Source organism: Pelodiscus sinensis, chromosome 2, assembly GCF_052426305.1.
Source record: "Pelodiscus sinensis isolate ZL-2025 chromosome 2, ASM5242630v1, whole genome shotgun sequence".
Taxonomy (NCBI): Eukaryota; Metazoa; Chordata; order Testudines; family Trionychidae; genus Pelodiscus; species Pelodiscus sinensis.
In genome coordinates this window covers 66,964,796-66,983,594 of record NC_143053.1, presented here as the reverse complement: position 1 = coordinate 66,983,594, position 18,799 = coordinate 66,964,796, and the positions used below count along the sequence as shown (strand labels likewise).

The 18,799-nt window shown below is 45.1% G+C and overlaps 1 protein-coding gene across 2 annotated transcripts in view; it reads left to right on the top strand.

Annotated features, from left to right (window-relative positions):
• RP1 (RP1 axonemal microtubule associated) overlaps positions 1–17,203 on the top strand; it is a 325,691-nt gene extending 308,488 nt beyond the window's left edge. For both annotated transcript variants that reach the window (XM_075920696.2, XM_025183398.3), the window contains 2 exons: positions 3,946–4,021; positions 13,871–17,203. In XM_075920696.2, the coding sequence (XP_075776811.2) occupies positions 3,946–4,021; positions 13,871–13,925 (131 nt within the window). In that variant the 3' untranslated portion in view covers positions 13,926–17,203. The remainder of the gene's footprint in view (positions 1–3,945; positions 4,022–13,870) is intronic.
• The last annotated feature ends 1,596 nt before the right edge of the window (positions 17,204–18,799 follow it).

Genomic DNA, 18,799 nt, shown 5'->3' with positions numbered 1-18,799 from the left:
TTGCAGATTCAGACTAACACGGCTACCCCTCTGATACTTAACATTAAAGAAGTAAATACTCCCAGGATATAATGTATTGAATATATATTGCTTTGGGGGGGGGGGCGGTTAACTTTAAAAAGTACAACAGAAATATACAATTGGAATCAGAAGATGCCCTATAACTTGAATCTAAGAAATCTGTACTGAGATACTCTGGTCAGATTGCTTAGCTGAAACTCACTTATCTGGTGTGAGAGAAATTAATTAATATTGATTCCTATGCTTTAATCAGAAAGCCAAATAAAATTCACATTTATTTGAACACATGGGTCATTAGAAGAGGTCACAAGTTTATCATAACTAGGAAGCACTGGACCAATCTGTGATGATGGCAGCAGTTCCTGCTGACTCCAAAGTTGGACAGTTTTTTGCTCTCAGTCACAGCCCACCCAATTTCTTTTGTGAGTTGTATGACCTGGAAACTTTGCAGTGATTATGCATCAAATTGGATTGACGGTTAACTTGGAAGTTTAAAAAATTATCTATTGAAATATCTATAATAAATTAAATCCCACTACTCTACTATTACTGTTTAATCTCTCCTTCAACCTTTCATCTTAAAATTCCTTTTATTTATTATTATTGTTAATACAGTTACAGTGGTGCTTAGAAACCCCAACAGAACGTGGGGTACTATTGTACTAGAGGCTAGGAAATTAATCCTTTCCCACATAATTTAGTCTAACTAGAAAAGTCTGGAAAAGGAAAGGAAGGGGTAGCTGTGTTAGGGTATGTCTACACTACCACCCTAGTTCGAACTAGGATGGTTAATGTAGTCATACGAACTTGCAAATGAAGCCCGGGATTTGAATTTCCCGGGCTTCATTTGCAGGTGTACAGATAGTTCGGACTAGGAAGCCTAGTCCGAACTACCTAGTTCGTGCCGCGTGTAGCTGTGGGCACGGAGTCCGCACTAGCGGACATTTAAAAATGGCGGTGCCCGGCAACATGCAAATGAAGCCCGGGAAATTCAAATCCCAGGCTTCATTTGCAAGTTCGTATGACTACATTAACCACCCTAGTTCGAACTAGGGTGGTAATATAGACATACCCTTAGTCTGTAAATCCCCTTATTCCTTGTAAAACATGTACAGGGGCCTTCCAAAAAAGGTTTTTTTCCTGACATTTGGCCCTCTGTAGATGGACCAAATATCAGAAAATCCTCTTCTGGAAAAAAAATCGGAAGAAGATATGCAAATATGAGTGCAATTTGCATACTTTGTTTGAAACCCTCCCCCCACCACAGTGTAGCTGTACCCTAACTGAAAAAAAATTAAAAACAACTAATAGTTCTGCAGCACCTTAGAGACTAACAAAAAATGTTGATTGTATCATGAGGAAGGAAAGGAAAGATTATTCTCTTCAATTTACTGATAGCGAACTAAGGGCCTGGGAACTCACACAGGGTCACACACAAGTCTGTGACACAGCCAGAAATTGAATCCAGCATCCAGGTCTTCTGAATCCCAGACCAGTATCACCACAACAAGTCTATCCTTGCTCTCTGTCTCATTGCTTCTTACCCCACATTCCATAGTACTGACCTCTGTGCTCAGAATGGCTGTTGTATTGTCATCCACCTAACTCCTTCACTCTTGTCCTTCAAATCACTCCCTACAACTCTTTTCAAGCAATACTTATGATGATGATTGTTATTACATATGTTACTATGGTGTCTAGGAAACCCAGGCCTAGTCCAGGACCCCACTGTGCTAGGCAGTGTACCTACACAGAACTAAAAGACTGTCTCTGCTCCAGAGAGAACACTTCCTTTCTGCTGCACGTCACCTGTAACCCCACACTCCCCTTTAAAATGCATGCCATGCAGTGTCCTGTCTTACATTTGTTGACATTGTCTAACATAGTCCCCAACTTCGCAAGTCTCCCAAGCATGGGACTCTCATTAAGGTCAATTGGAGTTTGAGGGATAACAGATAAAGCCTCAAACTGTCAACTCTTAAGGACAGCAACAATGTCTTTCTGTGTGTGTGTGTGTGTGTGTGTGTGTGTGAGAGAGAGAGAGAGAGAGAGAGAGAGAGATTTAATAATCATAATACACGCTGAGTCACAGAGATTTATAGGAAATGTCATATCTTATGAGTAGTATCTGTGATATATGAAACAATTCAGAAGATTTAATTAGTGGAGTGCCAAAAGTACATCACTATTTTTCTAAGTTACACTTGGGAACTGGAAACTCAGAATGTTGGCATTCTTACATCCTAGGTCCTATGTAGTTATCAGTTAATAACCATTCATAAGCAATGAGAAACTTTAGCAAGCTTTGACCTTTTTATGCAAATAGGCAAGATTCTGTTTTGTAAAGAATTTTTTGTCCTGTTTTATACTTTTTCCATAGTTTTGCAAAACAGATTAAATATTGTGCCTTATCCCCAACACACACAAATTACGCACGGAGGTGTCAATATACATTTTCAACAAATAATAGTATTTTTCTAATTGATTTCCAACTGCATTCACAAAATATTTTTTACAGTCAAATGCAACTTCTAGCAAACAAACACTTAGGGTATGTCTACACTACCCTCCTAATTCGAACTAGGAGGGTAATGTAGGCATACCGCACTTGCAAATGAAGCCTGGGATTTGAATTTCCCTGGCTTCATTTGTATGAAGCCAGCCGGCGCCATTTTTAAATGCCGGCAGTTCGAACCCCGTGCCGCAGCATGGAGTAGCTAGTTCGGATTAGGCTTCCTAATCCGAACTAGCTGTACTCCTCATTCCACGATTAGGCTTCCTAATCCGAACTAGCTACTCCGTGCTGCGTGTAGCCGCGCGGCACGGGGTTCGAACTGCCGGCATTTAAAAATGGCGCCGGCCGGCTTCATGCAAATGAAGCCCGGGAAATTCAAATCCCGGGCTTCATTTGCAAGTGCAGTATGCCTACATTACCCTCCTAGTTCGAATTAGGAGGGTAGTGTAGACATACCCTAAGAAAGCAGTACTGAACTCACTACCGTTAAAGTACTGTGAACACTGTAATATTAAATGAAACAAAGAGTGCTGTGGCATAAGTAAACTGTGGAGCAAGATCACAGATATTTCTCCATTTGGCAAAACTTTCCAGAAAGGTACTAGTTTGTTTATAGACAAAAACTTCCAAAATAAAAATGTGAAAGATGTCTTTTCAAAGTCTACTGGGCAGGGTTCTTCACTCCTGAAGATCATGAAATCCCTACTCTCTCCCTTTCTTCCACTGTAGGTCCATTGACTTCAATCAGACTTATGTACGTACTTCAAGTTAACCACATCTTTAAGTATTGTCCTGGATAGGGTTATTTTGTGAATTGGATCTGAAAACATGCTGATATAAGAAACATTCATACTAGCCAATTAGCTTTCACAAATCCAGATAAATTCATTAAAAATAAAAAAAATCAACCATAAAACCCTGTTTTCCCTTAAGAACAATGTTTCCTTATGGATTCTTTCCACTTGCAAATTCTTTCAGATTTTTTTTAAATTACGTTGGCAGCTAATGTAGATCAAAATACATTAGCCATGTACTATGTTCTTAGATAACATTTCACACTGGAAATAAGCAGTAAAATCTAATTTCAATAACTTGTGCCATATGGCTGTGCACTCTGCTTCATTTAACTTACTAACTGCTCCTTTCAGTGCTGAAAAGAAAAAAAAGATTTTAGGAGTAATCAAAGCTTATCTTTTTTTTCTGTCAAAAATGTCTTGAAGGAATCTTCTTCAAAATGAAGAAAAGTTGGTAATAACTTCAATTATCCATGTTTCAGACTTGTTATTTTTACTAGATCCATGCAATGGTGCTGAATCACAGATGGACTGGAAAATGAAACTTTTTTTCTATATTTTGTTTGCATTTGAATTGTATTAAATGTCTACTTGCTCTCTTTTTTTCTTCTATAGCAAGTGGCTGGTTTCTGGAAAAAGTAGAAATCATAGATGCATCTACAAATGAAGTATATTGTTTCAACTGCAGAAGGTCTGTAAGCCAAAAATCAAATGTCTTCATTATTTAGAATTATATTTTTAATAACATGTACAGGCAGTCCCCGGGTTACATGGATCCGACTTACATCGGATCCCTACTTACAAACGGGGTGAGGCAACCCCACACTAGCTGCTTTTCCCCCTAGCAGACCAGGGAGACGCGAAGCTAGCACCCCACCCAGCAGACCAGGGAGACGCGGAGCGGCTTTTCTCAGCAGACACCTCAGCTTGAGAATAAAGGACTGAGGGAAGTGAGGTGTGGGAGAATAAAACTGAGCTCTGGAGAAATGTTTGGCTAGAGTTTCCCCTACAATATGTACCAGTTCCGACTTACATACAAATTCAACTTAAGAACAAACCTACAGTCCCTATCTTGTACGTAACCCGGGGACTGCTTGTCCTGTAACCTGTACATCATATTTTCACAACTGCTTTTTAAAAACTATTCAGTTTCAGTGTCTATTTATCCATTTGGAATAGGGACCAGGGAATTTATTTAGCTATACAATGTTATAGCTAAAAGGAAGGCTTTTTCATGGAGGTGGTAAACAAAGAGAATCATAACCCAAATGTAGGGGTCTTTCTGAAAAAATGGCAAGGGGATTGGTTAAAGTTTGTACTGCACAAGCAGAAACCCTTCCTAAAGCTTAACTATTAATGAGCCTACTGATAATTTACAGCTATTCATGAATATGTGTACAGGCAGTCCCCGACTTACGCATATCCGACTTATGTCGGATCCGCACTTACGAATGGGGCTTTTTCGCCCCGGAGGTCGAGGTGGCGGATTGCTACCTGCGAGCTCCGGGGCGAGAAAGCCCCGTTCATAAGCTGCTCTGGTGCCCCTGGTCTGCTGGAGACCGTCTCCAGCAGACCAGGGGCACCGGGCGGGTTCCCGCGCTTCTGAGGCTTTGCCAGAGCAAAGCCTCAGAAGCGCGGGAACCCGCTGCTGCTGCCGCTTTAGTCCCAGTGCCTGTGGTCTGCTGGGGACCGTCTCCAGCAGACCACAGGCACCGGGACTGAACCCGCAGCAGCGGCGGGGTCCCGCGCCTCTGAGACTTTGCCAGAGCAAAGCCTCAGAGGCGCGGCACCCCGCTGCCACTGCGGCTCTGCGCCCCGTGTTCCTGGTCTGCTGGGGGGGGGGGGGGCACAGCTAGTGTGCCCCCCCCCAGCAGACCAGGCTTTCGTTTTGGACCCTGGGGCAGAGCAGCTGGGGCGCTGCCGATTGGTCCTGCAGCGCAGCTCTGGGCACTACTGGACCAATCCGGCAGCACCCCAGCTGCTCTGCCCCAGGTCCTGATTCAGCCGCTGCTGGTCAGTTTCAGCAGTGGCTGAATCAGGACGCCTGGGGCAGAGCAGCTGGGGTGCTGCTGGGTTGGTCCAGTAGCGCCGAGTAGCGGTGCTACTGGAGCAACCCAGCAGCACCCCAGCTGCTCTGCCCCAGGCGTCCCCAAGTCAGCCGCTGCTGAAACTGACCAGCGCTGACTACAGGAAGCCCGAGGCAGAGTTGCTCTGCCCCAGGCTTCCTGGAATCAGCCGCTGATCAGTTTCAGCAGCAGCTGACTTGGGGAAGCTTGGGGTTCTTAAGTTGAATCTGTATGTAAGTCAGAACTGGCGGTCAGTTTCAGCAGCGGCTGAATCTGGACGCCAGTTCCAACTTACATACAGATTCAACTTAAGAACAAACCTACAGTCCCTATCTTGTACGTAACCCGGGGACTGCCTGTATTCTAAATTAAAATATATTTGTTTCTTGGAAGTTGAAATGTATAACTGAATGATAGCATTAGTGTGATATTTCCTGCAGTACAATGAATTCTTAGCATGTTTATACAGCTTCAAATTAAACAGTAGAAACAAACATTAGTGAAGATTCCTGTTCAGAGATTCATCCATTTCTAGATACAAAATATAACATTAATGTATTTTAAGAAAAAAAGTAATATAAAAATTGCCCAAGTTTCCTGCTTCTAAAGTAAAGGTTATAGTTTTGTGGTTTGAAAACAGGTTTGGGAGCCAAGAAAGTCCAATTCTGTTCCTGATTCTAAAAACTTCTGTGAACTTAGGCAAGTCACTAAGGCCAAAAAATTCAACATATCTTGTGATTTTAGATGACTTTGGGATATTTAGCTTCAGACTTCTAGGGTCTGATTATCAGAAGTGTTGAGTACTTGTAACGCCCATTGACTTCCTCTGGAGTTGTGAGTTCCCAATACTTTTGAAAAGTCCAAGGTGTCTCAAATTGAGTATCCAAAATTAGTGGACCCATGTGAAAAGGTTGGCCTTATGCTCTATTTCCCAGTTATTCTTCTTCGAGTGATGTCCCCGTGGGTGCTCCACTACAGGTGTCGGGCTCGTCCCGGCGCTGCAATCCGGAAAGTTTTCGCCAGCAGTAGCCCCCTCCGGAGGACCGCACATGCGCAAAGTGTCCTGTGGCGTTCGCGCCTTTTCTGCGTCGCGCGGTCTGACGCGCCAGTTCCTCCTAACCGTCCACGGCCGCAGACGGACTTGGAACACGCTCCCCTCTGAGGAGAAATCGTGTTGTTAATTCGTTTGTTCCTTCCCAGTTAGCCCCTTCCCTCATAGTTAGTTAGTTATCTTAGTTAGTTAGTTAGTTCATAGTTTTAAAAAAAATTATTGTTCTCTTGCCGTTACAACCTCTGAGGGCCACTTCGACCAGCCCCTCAAGTTCTTCTTTTCCCTCAGGGACCTCCGCATTAAGCATGCCCGGTTCCCCCGGCTTTAAGAAATGCGCTTCGTGCGCCAATGCCATGCCGGCCTCAGACGGCCACTCCTGCTGTATCCGCTGCCTGGGAGAGGGCCACATTCCCCAGAAATGCGGTCACTGTTCGAAGTTGACTGCCTGGGCGAGACAGGACAGAGAAATGCGCCTGAAGATGTTACTCTTCAATAAGGCGCTTCAGCCCCTGTCGTCAGGAGAACGGGCTGAAGGAGAGGCACGGGACTCATTGGGCTTCCCTCCCAAATGGGTAGTGGACAAGTCAGCCAAAGCCCGTAGTACCTCAGCACCCAGTCCCGCACTTTCAGTGTGCTCAGCCACGTCAGGCCATCTGGAATCGACACCGTCATCCGTGGCACCGAGCCTCCGCACGGCACCGCAACCAGACACGGTGCGGTCTTCGGCACCGAGACACCCAGCACCGTTGTCCCATGCGGCACCTCAGCACGCTTCCAGGCCGGAACCGGCACCAAGAGCCGACCCGGCACCGAAGTCTAAGCTGGCACCGAAGTCTAAGCCGGCACCGAAGTCTAAGGAGCCGGCACCAGGAAAGGACTCGACGGCAACCCAGCCTCCTTCGAGACCTGGGGATGCAGCTTTGCCTCACATACAGGGCACGTCTGCAACGGCCCGCGTGGAACACACACTGTGTGCTGCCCGACCTGCACAGTCAGTTATCTCGGCGCCGGCTCCTGTGGCACCGAGACACCAAAACTCGGGGGATGAAACGGCGCCACCATCTCCACACTGCCTGGAGGAGGCTTCTGACTCGGCCTCGGTCGTTTCGATTCCCGTGGCTCCCCCATCCACGGGGGTACCCACTAAGGCGCAAAGGAAGACGCACCATCCCCGTATGCCTTCCCCCACTCCCTACAGGGTGGCTTTTTCCCCTGAGCCATCACTCTCACCCTACCAGAGACGATGAGACCACCATTACGGCTATTCTTCCATACACCGTTATTACAGATCCTCAAGGTGCTCTATTACACCGCCACGTTACCACCGCGCATACTACTCGAGATCCCTGTCAACATTCGCATCGCTCACGATCTCCGAGATCTCCTCCTCGCTCCCGCTACTATCGTCAGAGGAGCGCCGCTTCTTACCGCAATATTCACACCACGACTCTCATTATCGTGGCTATACCTCGCCCCATCGTGATCGTTCATGTTCTTTCACGAGGCACTCACCAACCTTGTCTCAAGAGCGACGCCAATTATACTCACCACGGCCAACGACCCAGGACTCTATCCCGCTGGCTCAACGTCCTCCAACACCTACTGGGGATGAGTTAACAGCTTCGGTCCCGCACAGTGACATCACTCAGTCACCCGTCACAGAGCAACAACCTGCAGCTTCTCCAACAGATGTTTCTTCCTCTTCCCCAGATGACGCGGTTTTTAACGATGAACCCGTGCTTGTGGATGATTACAATCAATTCCATGAACTTTTTAAGCGGGTAGCATATTCTCAAAATCTGCGTACCTCCAAGGTGCCTCAGAAGCAACATGCCCTTCTCAGAAATCTACAACACTCTAATAAGCCGAAACTCGCTCTCCCTTTTGATGCCGTGATCCTTGAGATAGCTAACGACATCTGGTAGACCCCAGCATCTGTACCTTCTACCAACAAACGCATAGACAAGAAGTACTTTATTGACTCCAAAGACGCAGAATTTCTTTTTCGCACCCCACTCCAAATTCCATCGTCGTCGACGCAGCTCAGCAAAGGGCGAAGTCTGCACAATCAAGGAACTCTGCCGCGGACAAGGAATCCAAGCACCTGGATTTGCTCGGGAGGAAGGTATATTCCTCGGCCACAGCCACATTGAGGATGGCCAATTATTCCGCCCAACTCACCAATCACGACTTTGATAATTACTCGAAGTTGGTGCCTCTAATTCAACACCTACCAGGCTCCAAGCAGGACATACTGAAATCTATCATGCAGGAGGGTTATACAACAGCCCGTAATGCACTCCAGATATCGCTGGATATTGCCGACTTGGCCTCCCGCACTACGGCGACATTGGTCGTCATGCGACATGCCTCTTGGCTCCACCTTGCTTCAGTACCAAAAGATCTACAACCCAAGGTGGAGGACCTTCCATTTGATTGAGCTTCCTTGTTTGCCCAGAACACTGACCAGGTGTTCCATTCTGGAAAAGACTCCCGAACTACTCTAAGGACCCTCGGGATATACACTCCGCCTTTCAGGAGCAGGAGGGCATGGCCATATAACAAACAAAGGCCTTCTTCCTCTTATTCCACCCAATGCTTAAGGCCCTACGACCAACAGAAACAAAGGCAGCGCCCCCAACGTTGCCGCCAGCAACCTAATAAGCAGCAGAGTCACCAACAACCTCGGCAACAGGTTTGACGCCCTTGTCGAGGGTCTGCGCACCATCCCCCTATTGGAGCCTTCATCGCGAGTAACCAAGCTTTTCCACCGCCGCCTGAACCCTTATTGCCACTGCTGGTTCGCCATCACCACGGACCGTTGGGTCAGGGAGATCGTAACCTCTGGACTCACCTTTCCCTTCTCTACTCTACCTCCCTCCAACTCCCCATCCCTGTCCCTTTTCAGGGACCCCTCTCACGATCTTCTATTGTGTCAGGAGGTCATGCACCTACTTACCATTGGAGCGGTAGAAGAAGTTCCCCCCGAGTTCCGAGGCAGAGGTTTCTATTCCCGGTACTTCCTCACCGAGAAGAAGTCCAGCGGATGGAGACCGATCCTGGATCTTTGCGGCCTCAACCGCCACCTGCGAAAACAAAAATTCAAAATGGTTACTTTGGGCTCCATCATCCCAGCGCTACACAAAGGGGATTGGTTCGCGTCCCTCGACCTCCAGGACGCATATATCCATATTGCCGTCCATCCAGCTCACAGGAGATTTCTACGCTTTACTGTAGGCAACGATCATTATCAATATGCGGTGCTCCCCTTTGGCCTCTCTGCAGCCCCAAGAGTGTTCTCAAAAACCCTGGCAGTCATAGCTGCGTACCTTCGTCGGGCCGGCATTACCATCTTTCCCTATCTCGACGACTGCCTCCTCACAGGCCCTTCCATACAAGAGACGGAGGCCGCAGTTACAGTTACAAGAGGTATTTTCGAGACTCTTGGACTAATCATCAATCTCCCAAAATCTTCTCTGGTTCCCATGCAAGCCATCGAATTAATTGGAGCCACACTGAACTCTATAACCGCTATGGCGTACCTACCCCTGGACAGAGCCGACGCCATCCGAGACCTAGCGAACGTCTTACTTACTGCTCCGGAAGTCTCGTGCCTTACCTTCCTGAAGCTGTTAGGCCACATGGCCCCTACTGCATACATCATAGCGCACGCTCGCCTTCGTATGCGGTGCCTGCAACGTTGGCTTCTCGCAACATACAAACCCGGTATTACCAATGTCCACACACTCATGCCTCTTCCGACCCATGTCAAGGACTCGCTTGCGTGGTGGCTCCATCCTGCCAATACTCTTGCCGGTATCCCCTTTCGTGCTCAATCCCCGTCAATCCAGCTTACCAGGGACACGTCCCATGTAGGCTGGGGAGCACATACACTACAACATCGGGTTCAAGGCTTGTGGTCCCACCAGGAATCCCTACTCCATATAAATTTCCTGGAGCTCAGAGCGGTTTTCAACGCTTGCCGCCACTTTGTCCACCAGATCCAGGGAACCACACTTCAGGTCCTCACGGCCAACATATGCACCGTGTACTATATCAATCGACAAGGCGGAGCCAGATACAGAACTTTGTGTGCGGAATCGGTACGCCTTTGGAATTGGGCGATTCGCCACAACGTCACGCTCACAGCCTCCTACGTCCGCAGCAGGATCAATACCATTGTGGACGCACTCAGCAGATCCTTCCAATCCCAACACGAATGGGAACTCCTCGATTACGTATCCCACGATCTTTTTCTACGGTGTGGATATGCAGAAATCGACCTCTTTGCCACTCATGACAACAAGAAGTGTCGCTGTTACTGCTCAAAGGGGGCATAGGCAAGCAATCAAAGGGAGATGCCTTCCTGCTCAATTGGGGGACATATCATCTCCTATACGCCTTTCCCCCAATCTCCCTGATACCCCGAGTGATAGGGAAAATACTATCCAACGCAGCGACAGTAATCCTGGTGGCTCCCTTTTGGCCTCGCCAAACCTGGCTGACGCAGCTCATGCAGATGTCAATATGCCGATCTCAACGACTTCCACAGCTGAGCAACCTGCTCTCGCAGCAACGCGGCAATCTTCTCCATCCAAACATCGATCATTTGCACCTGACAGCTTGGCTCCTAACTGGCTCCAAGGCCTAGAGCTGACCTGCTCCCAGGCAGTCAGAGATGTACTGGTACAAAGCAGACGCCAGAGCACTCAGAAATCTTACCTCTATAAGTGGCGTCGCTTCTATGCTTGGTGCCAATTGCAGACCATTGATCCTCCCAAGGCACATATCCAATGCATCCTAGACTATATGCTTCACTTACATTCGCAGGGCTTGGGGGTTGCTTCCCTAAGAGTGCATCTGGCAGAGATTTTGGCCTTTCACACTCCGATAGAAGGTTTTTCCATCTTCTCACACCCACTCACGAAGAGATTCTTTAAGGGTATTTCTAATCTTTACCCACCACACAGGCCTATCGCAGAACCTTGGGACCTTACCTTCGTACTGGATACTCTTACTTGCCCACCATTTGAACTCCTCGCAACTTGTGATTTACAAACTCTCACTATCAAATTTGCCTTTCTCCTTGCGATCACTTCGGCCCGTCGAGTTTCTGAGCTCGCAGCACTCTCCGCTGATCCTCCCTACACAATATTCACTCAACACAGTGTCTCCCTGAGATGTCACCCCGCCTTCGTGCCAAAAGTTAATTCATCATTCCACATCAACGAGCCTATGGTTTTTCCTACCTTTTACCCTACCACATGCTACACCTGAGGGAAGTGCGCCTGCATACATTAGACGTCAGAAGGGCGCTGGCATTCTACTTGGACAGAACACGTCCCAAGGGATTGCTATTATCAGTGGCGACCCGTTCTAAAGGTCATCAGCTATCATCACAACGCATATCGTCCCATATTGTTAACTGTATCTCTCGCTGTTACACCCTTAGGGGCAGGACCCTACCCCGTCCACCAATAGCACACTCAACCAGGAGCATGGCTGCCTCCACAGCATTCCTGAAGAACGTTCCCTTACGTGACATATGCCATGCAGCGACCTGGTCGTCGTCATCCACGTTTGCTCAACACTATGCCCTTGACCATCTCAGAGTTGTGGACGTAGCAGTCGCTCAGGCAGTCCTTTCATCTGTGCACAAATAATTCTGAAGCACGATCAACTGTCAGGGTGACTGCTTCATACTCACCTGTAGTGGAGCACTCACGGGGACATCACTCGAAGAAGAAGAAATTGTTACTCACCTTGTGCAGTAACATCTGTTCTTCGAGATGTGTGTCCCCGTGGGTGCTCCACGACCCACCCTCCTCCCTGCTTCGGAGCTCTTGTCTTCCTCTTTTTCAGATGTTCCGGCTAGGAGGAACTAGCGCGTCGGACCGCGCGACGCAGAAAAGGCGCGAACACCGCAGGGCACTTTGAGCATGCGCAGTCCTCCGGAGGGGGCTACTGCTGGTGAAAACTTTCCAGATTGTGGTGCCGGGACGAGCCCGACACCTGTAGTGGAGCACCCACGGGGACACACATCTCGAAGAACAGATGTTACTGCACAAGGTGAGTAACAATTTCTTCTTTAGGCAAAATAAGTTCCCATGGTACACTAATGAAACCTAGATGGATTATGTATATTAATATAGGACCAGGTTCTGGCCAGTGTTCATTGTTTACTGAGCTGATTGTAGTGTCCTGATTCTCAAGCTGGCTTTGCCTCTGACATTATACAGAAAAGTCAGGTCTGTGGCTCTCAGAGGCCATGACATCTGCCAAGATTAGAAGGTGCTTAACAGCACTCCAGCCATGCCTCCTTTTACACCCTGACATAGCTGAAGGAGCAGATGGTGAAAGAAGTGAAGACACTGGCACTACCACAGCCAAAAACACCCCTTTTTGCCCCCACTGAAGAGTTGAAAATCTTAGTTATTTTATAAGCTTTTTGAAGATAAAAAACACTATCTATAAAGTAGTGAGTATTATCATTTTTATTTCATCTGTACATTTTAGCTTTGGATGCACCCGTTTCCACTGAAGTCAGTAGCAAAGTGTCCACTGGCTTTTATGGGAGATTAATTGGGCAAATGTAGGAATCAGGGGATTCTATGAGCCAATAAAGAGGCATCAGATTTAAATAGTACCATTCTTAGCCCCAGAAATATGATATTATAGGCAACATTCTGTACATTACACAATAATCTGTGAAAATATTTTTGCTTAGTCTAAAATTCCAAAGATTTGTGCCACTCAGTGAAATCATTTATTTGTGACTTAAGTATATAGTGTTTTTTTCTTTTGGTTCATTTCTGCTCCTGCTAAAGTCAATGACAAATTTGTCACTGAAATCAGTAGGGGTATGTCTACACTTGCAGCCTATTTTGGAATAGGGCTGCAAATGTAGGAATTCGAAATTGCAAATCAAGCCCGGGATTTAAATATCCCGGGCTTGATTTGCATCTTCCCGGCCAGGCGCCATATTTTTTTTTTTTTAAAATTTACAAGCCCAGAATAACTACCCACGTCGACACACAGCAGTGAAAAGGGCACTCAAAATAAAGCCCTATTTCGAACTATCTGTTAAACCTCATTGCAGGAGGAATAACAGGTAGTTCGAAATAGGGCTTTATTTCGAACCCCTGTTTCACTGCCGTGTGTAGACGCAGGCAGTTATTCCAGGCTTGTAAATTTCAAAAAATGGCGCCCGGCTGGGAAGATGCAAATTAAGTGTGAGATTTTTACATCCCGGGCTTGATTTGCAATTCTGAATGCCTACATTTGCAGCACTATTCTGAAATAGGCTGCAAGTGTAGACATACCCTAGGAGAAGAAGCAGGCCCTAATTTCTTGCCTATTTGTTGGATTTCAGATATACTGTCCCTAATGCACCAATTATGGGTTTTTATATTTTTCCCTCAAGGTGGCTTGCTGAGGATGAAAATGATGGACTCACTGTAGTGCAGCTTTATACATAGCTGTTTTCTAGGATGCACAGTGAATATGCTGCTGCTTCAGATTCATGCTGATTTGATTTATTTGTATTTTATAATTATGAAGGTACTGTGATTATTATGTAGAAATGTCAAAACACTAGATTAACAACATCAGCAGATATTGAACCGACCTAATGTGAACACCCTTCTAGGAATTCTTAACAGTTTGGCGCAAATTAACTGTAAACAAAGCAGAAATTTAGAGCTGTACCATGGCTTTCAGAGTTTGATATGTGCCTTCACAGGATGGAGTATATATCGTAGCATTTATAAAAATCATTTTTTCTTGGTGATTTGTGTGTGTGAATCATAGTTAATACTTGTGTGAAATCTGCTTCAGGATTGATATTTATTAAGATTTGTATTTTCTCAAGATCACTTTTTAAACAAACCCATATGCCTCTTTCACCCCACCATGCATGCAACGTCTCATAACTGCAGCTACAAAACTAACTGTGGGAAAATGATCTTTTTGGATCTATCTTCACTGAAGAATTTGCCCCATTATTTCTCCCATTTACATTTGACACATAACCTTTTGAAGAATACTGATCCAGGAACCTTTAGATCTCACTGCTCTACCTACTCAGAATCTTACAAGAGAATTTCCATGTGCTGTCATTTAGTCATAGCCATTTCTGGCTCTTAATTTCTGTCAGAGAAAAGCCTTTATACCGTCCCTTTCCCACTACTCTGAATTACAACATACTCAAAATAATAAATGCATTTATGACTGAATACATTGTTATTTATGAACTCCTCTCTGTTTATATTGGTTTTACCAGTGTGGGTGCTTGAAGTGTCCATAGAAGAGAAGGGCCTCAAACAAAATTATGAAATGAACGCTCCTTGAAAATTGATAGTAAACATAAGAATACAAACCCAGTTCTAGATGTGAAGTTTGCAAGGGTGTCCCTCTCTTTTTGAAGATCAACCCCAAATCCTGGATCTAAATACTCCTAAACTTTGGGTAGGTCGGCCCTGCCACTGGGAGTGTGCTTCTCAGTATGGATAGACAGACATTCTACATCTGCTTGAGCTAGCACATTAAAAATAGCAGCGTAACCAGTGGTACCACAGGCAGTGGCTCAGGCTAGCCACCCAACCAAGCATCAGGGAGTGGATTTGTATTCAGGCAGCTAGTCCTGGCTGCTGCCCATGCTACCCTCACCTATGCTTCTATTTTTAGCGTCCTAGCTCCAGAAGAGCTAGTGCATGTCATAGAATCATAGAATCATAGAATAATAGGACTGGAAGGGACTTCAAGAGGTCATCGAGTCCAGCCCCCCGCCCTCAAGGCAGGACCAAGCTCCACCTACACCATCCCTGACAGATGTCTATCTAACCTGTTCTTAAATATCTCCAGAGAGGGTGATTCCACCACCTCCCTTGGCAATTTATTCCAATATTTGACCACCCTGAAAGTTAGGAATTTTTTCCTAATGTCCAATCTAAACCTCCCCTGCTGCACTTTAAGCCCATTACTCCTTGTCCTGTCCTCAGAAACCAAGAGGAACAAATTTTCTCCTTCCTCCTTGTGACACCCTTTTAGATATTTGAAAACCGCTATCATGTCCCCCCTTAATCTTCTTTTTTCCAAACTAAACAAGCCCAGTTCATGAAGCCTGGCTTCATAGGTCATGTTCTCTAGACCTTTAATCATTCTTGTCGCTCTTCTCTGTACCGTTTCCAATTTCTCCACATCTTTCTTGAAATGTGGCGCCCAGAACTGGACACAGTACTCCAGCTGAGGCCTAACTAGCGCAGAGTAGAGCGGCAGAATGACTTCACGAGTTTTGCTTACAACACACCTGTTGATACAACCTAGAATCATATTTGCTTTTTTTGCAACAGCATCACACTGTTGACTCATATTCAACTTGTGGTCCACTATGACCCCTAGATCCCTTTCCGCCATGCTCCTTCCTAGACAGTCGCTTTCCATCTTGTATGTATGGAACTGATTGTTCCTTCCTAAGTGGAGCACTTTGCATTTCTCTTTATTAAACCTCATCCTGTTTACCTCTGACCATTTCTCTAACTTGCTAAGGTCATTTTGAATTATGTCCCTATCCTCCAAAGAAGTTGCAACCCCACCCAGTTTGGTGTCATCTGCAAACTTAATAAGCGTACTCTCTATCCCAATATCTACATCATTGATGAAGATATTGAACAGTACGGGTCCCAAAACAGACCCTTGAGGAACTCCACTTGTTATCCCTTTCCAGCAGGATTTAGAACCGTTAACAACAACTCTCTGACTACGGTTATCCAGCCAATTATGCACCCACCTTATCGTGGCCCTATCTAAGTTATATTTGCCTAGTTTATCAATAAGAATATCATGCGAGACCGTATCAAATGCCCTACTAAAGTCTAGGTATATGACATCCACCGCTTCTCCCTTATCCACAAGGCTCGTTATCTTATCAAAGAAAGCTATCAGATTAGTTTGGCATGACTTGTTCTTCACAAACCCATGCTGGCTATTCCCTATCACTTTATTACCTTCCAAATCACTTTATTACCTTCCAATGTCTGTCTACCTGAGCTAGGAAGCATGATCCTAGCTGCAGTGTGGGCATATCCTTTGAGGAGTTTAAAATCTATTTTTAAATCTGAATGTTAAAATGGGCCTCTCTCTTCTCCAGAGCACCATTAGACTGTATGCAATCAGGGATCACTTGATGAATTTGTTATACCGTAGAAATTAAATTTATTTTAATACATTCTGATGAAGTATTTGCATGTTTGCATTTTTTAAAAGTCCTGTGGGTTTTTTTTCCATGCTATTCTTTCAAATAAGGTATGTTGGCTGATACGTTTATGAAAAATGAAACAATGGCTATTTTGATTCAAACAAACAAACAAAAAACCCCACCTTATGGTTATTGCAAGTTGAGTTCTATTTTTATACATTTTGTTAGGTCATCACACTGAAGATCTACTATATGATGTGATCTGACTGAACAAGAAAACAGGGTCAATTTAGCTCTTCAAAAATACTCTTTGCACTTGCATTGCTACCATGCATGCTGGAATGGATTTAAAACTGTATCCCCAGAGTGCACAGTTCAGCTACTTAGAATCAGTATTCATTACACTGAATCACTTTGTTGTGATCTATTATGTGATTTGTTTCATTATTATGTCTTTCATTAATAGTTTGTAATACTATTCTCTTTGATGCCATTGCTGATTTATCATGTGTAAATAATGCCGTCCTAATCTGTTTTTCATTACTAATAGTAAATACCTTCTTCCAGTAGCTGGCTTTCTTATTGAAAAATGATTTCCGCTACCTGCACAGTATACAATTAAATGATTCAATTCACTCCTTTAGGTGCAGATGAATGCAAACTATGTCCCCTGTGATTGCAGGGACAGTAACACAAGGCAGAAGTGATTCAATACAAAGGTTTGAAACTTCTACCTTGACAGGACTGCTTTAAATATCACAGGAGTCTCGGTAGTAGAAGCTGCCTAGAAGATGTTCTTAGTACAGTTAATGACTTATGACTCAAGTCTCATTTTCAAAAGTGATTGAGGCACTTAGGAGCCTAAATCTCATGGACTTTAAATGATCTTTTCTTTCAATATCCATTGACTTTCCAATAGACTTCCAGTATGATTGAACTAAAAGCTGAAGATACACGCTAGTACAGTGAGTTTTTTTCATGAGTGTAATAAATTCAGGAGGCGGTAGCTAGTTTGATGGAGGAATTATTTTGTTGACATAACAGTGTCTATTCCAGGGCCCAGGTCAGCTTAACTTTCTCTCTCACAGAGATGTGAATTTTTACACGCTAGAGCAATGTAAACAGGTCAACTTAAATTTTAAGTATAGACCAGGTCTTAGGCTCACAAGTGCCAAAGGTCCAAGTTTTAAAGGTATTTAGGGGTTGTTGCACTCAGCATTGCAATGCCTAACTGATTTAGGAGCATACACCTAATTTGCAAAAGGAATTTACACATTAAATTTATGGAGATTGCCTATCTCCTAGAACTGGAAGGGACCTTGAAAGGTCATTGAGTCCAGTCCCCTGCCTTCACAGCAGGACCAAGTACCATCCCTGATGAATTTTTGCCCCCAATCCCTCAACAAGGATTGAACTCACAACTCTGGGTTTAGCAGGCTAATGCTCAAACCACTGAGCTATCCCTCCCCACTGATTTAGGAGGCTAAGCCCATTGAGAGTCAATGGGATTTAGACTAAGTGCCTAAATCTCTTTTGAAAATCCAGTTTATATTTCTGGGTCAGTTAGACATTGCAATGCTAAGTGGAGCAATAAGTAAATACTTTTGAAAATCTGGACCCAATGATTAGCTTTTCAAAATGTTACCCCTGGTGCTTGAATGTCTACTGTTAATTATGTAGAGAAGAAGTTTGGCATACTGCCTCTATTAACACAGGGTTCTGAAAGACCATAGACTCTTTCTGCCATTGTACTTGGACTGGCATTAAGGGTATGTCTAGATTACATGCTTCTGCTGACAGAGGCATGTAAAATAGGCTACCCGACATAGTCAATGAAGCGGGGATTTAAATATCCCCGGCTTCATTCAAATAAAAATGGCCACCGCGCTGTGCCGGCTCAGATGATCGTCGGCACAGCGCGCGAGTCAAGATGTGGATTGGTTGACAAGGGAAGCCTTTGTCAATCACTCCGTTATGCCTCCTGAAACAAGGGTTACAGGAGCTGTCAACAAAGGCTTCCCTTATTGACTGATCCGTGTCTTGACTCGCGCTGTGCCGACGATCAGCTAAGCCGGCACAGCACGGTGGCCATTTTTATTTTAATGAAGCCAGGGATATTTAAATTGGCTGTGTCGGGTAGCCTATTTTACATGCCTC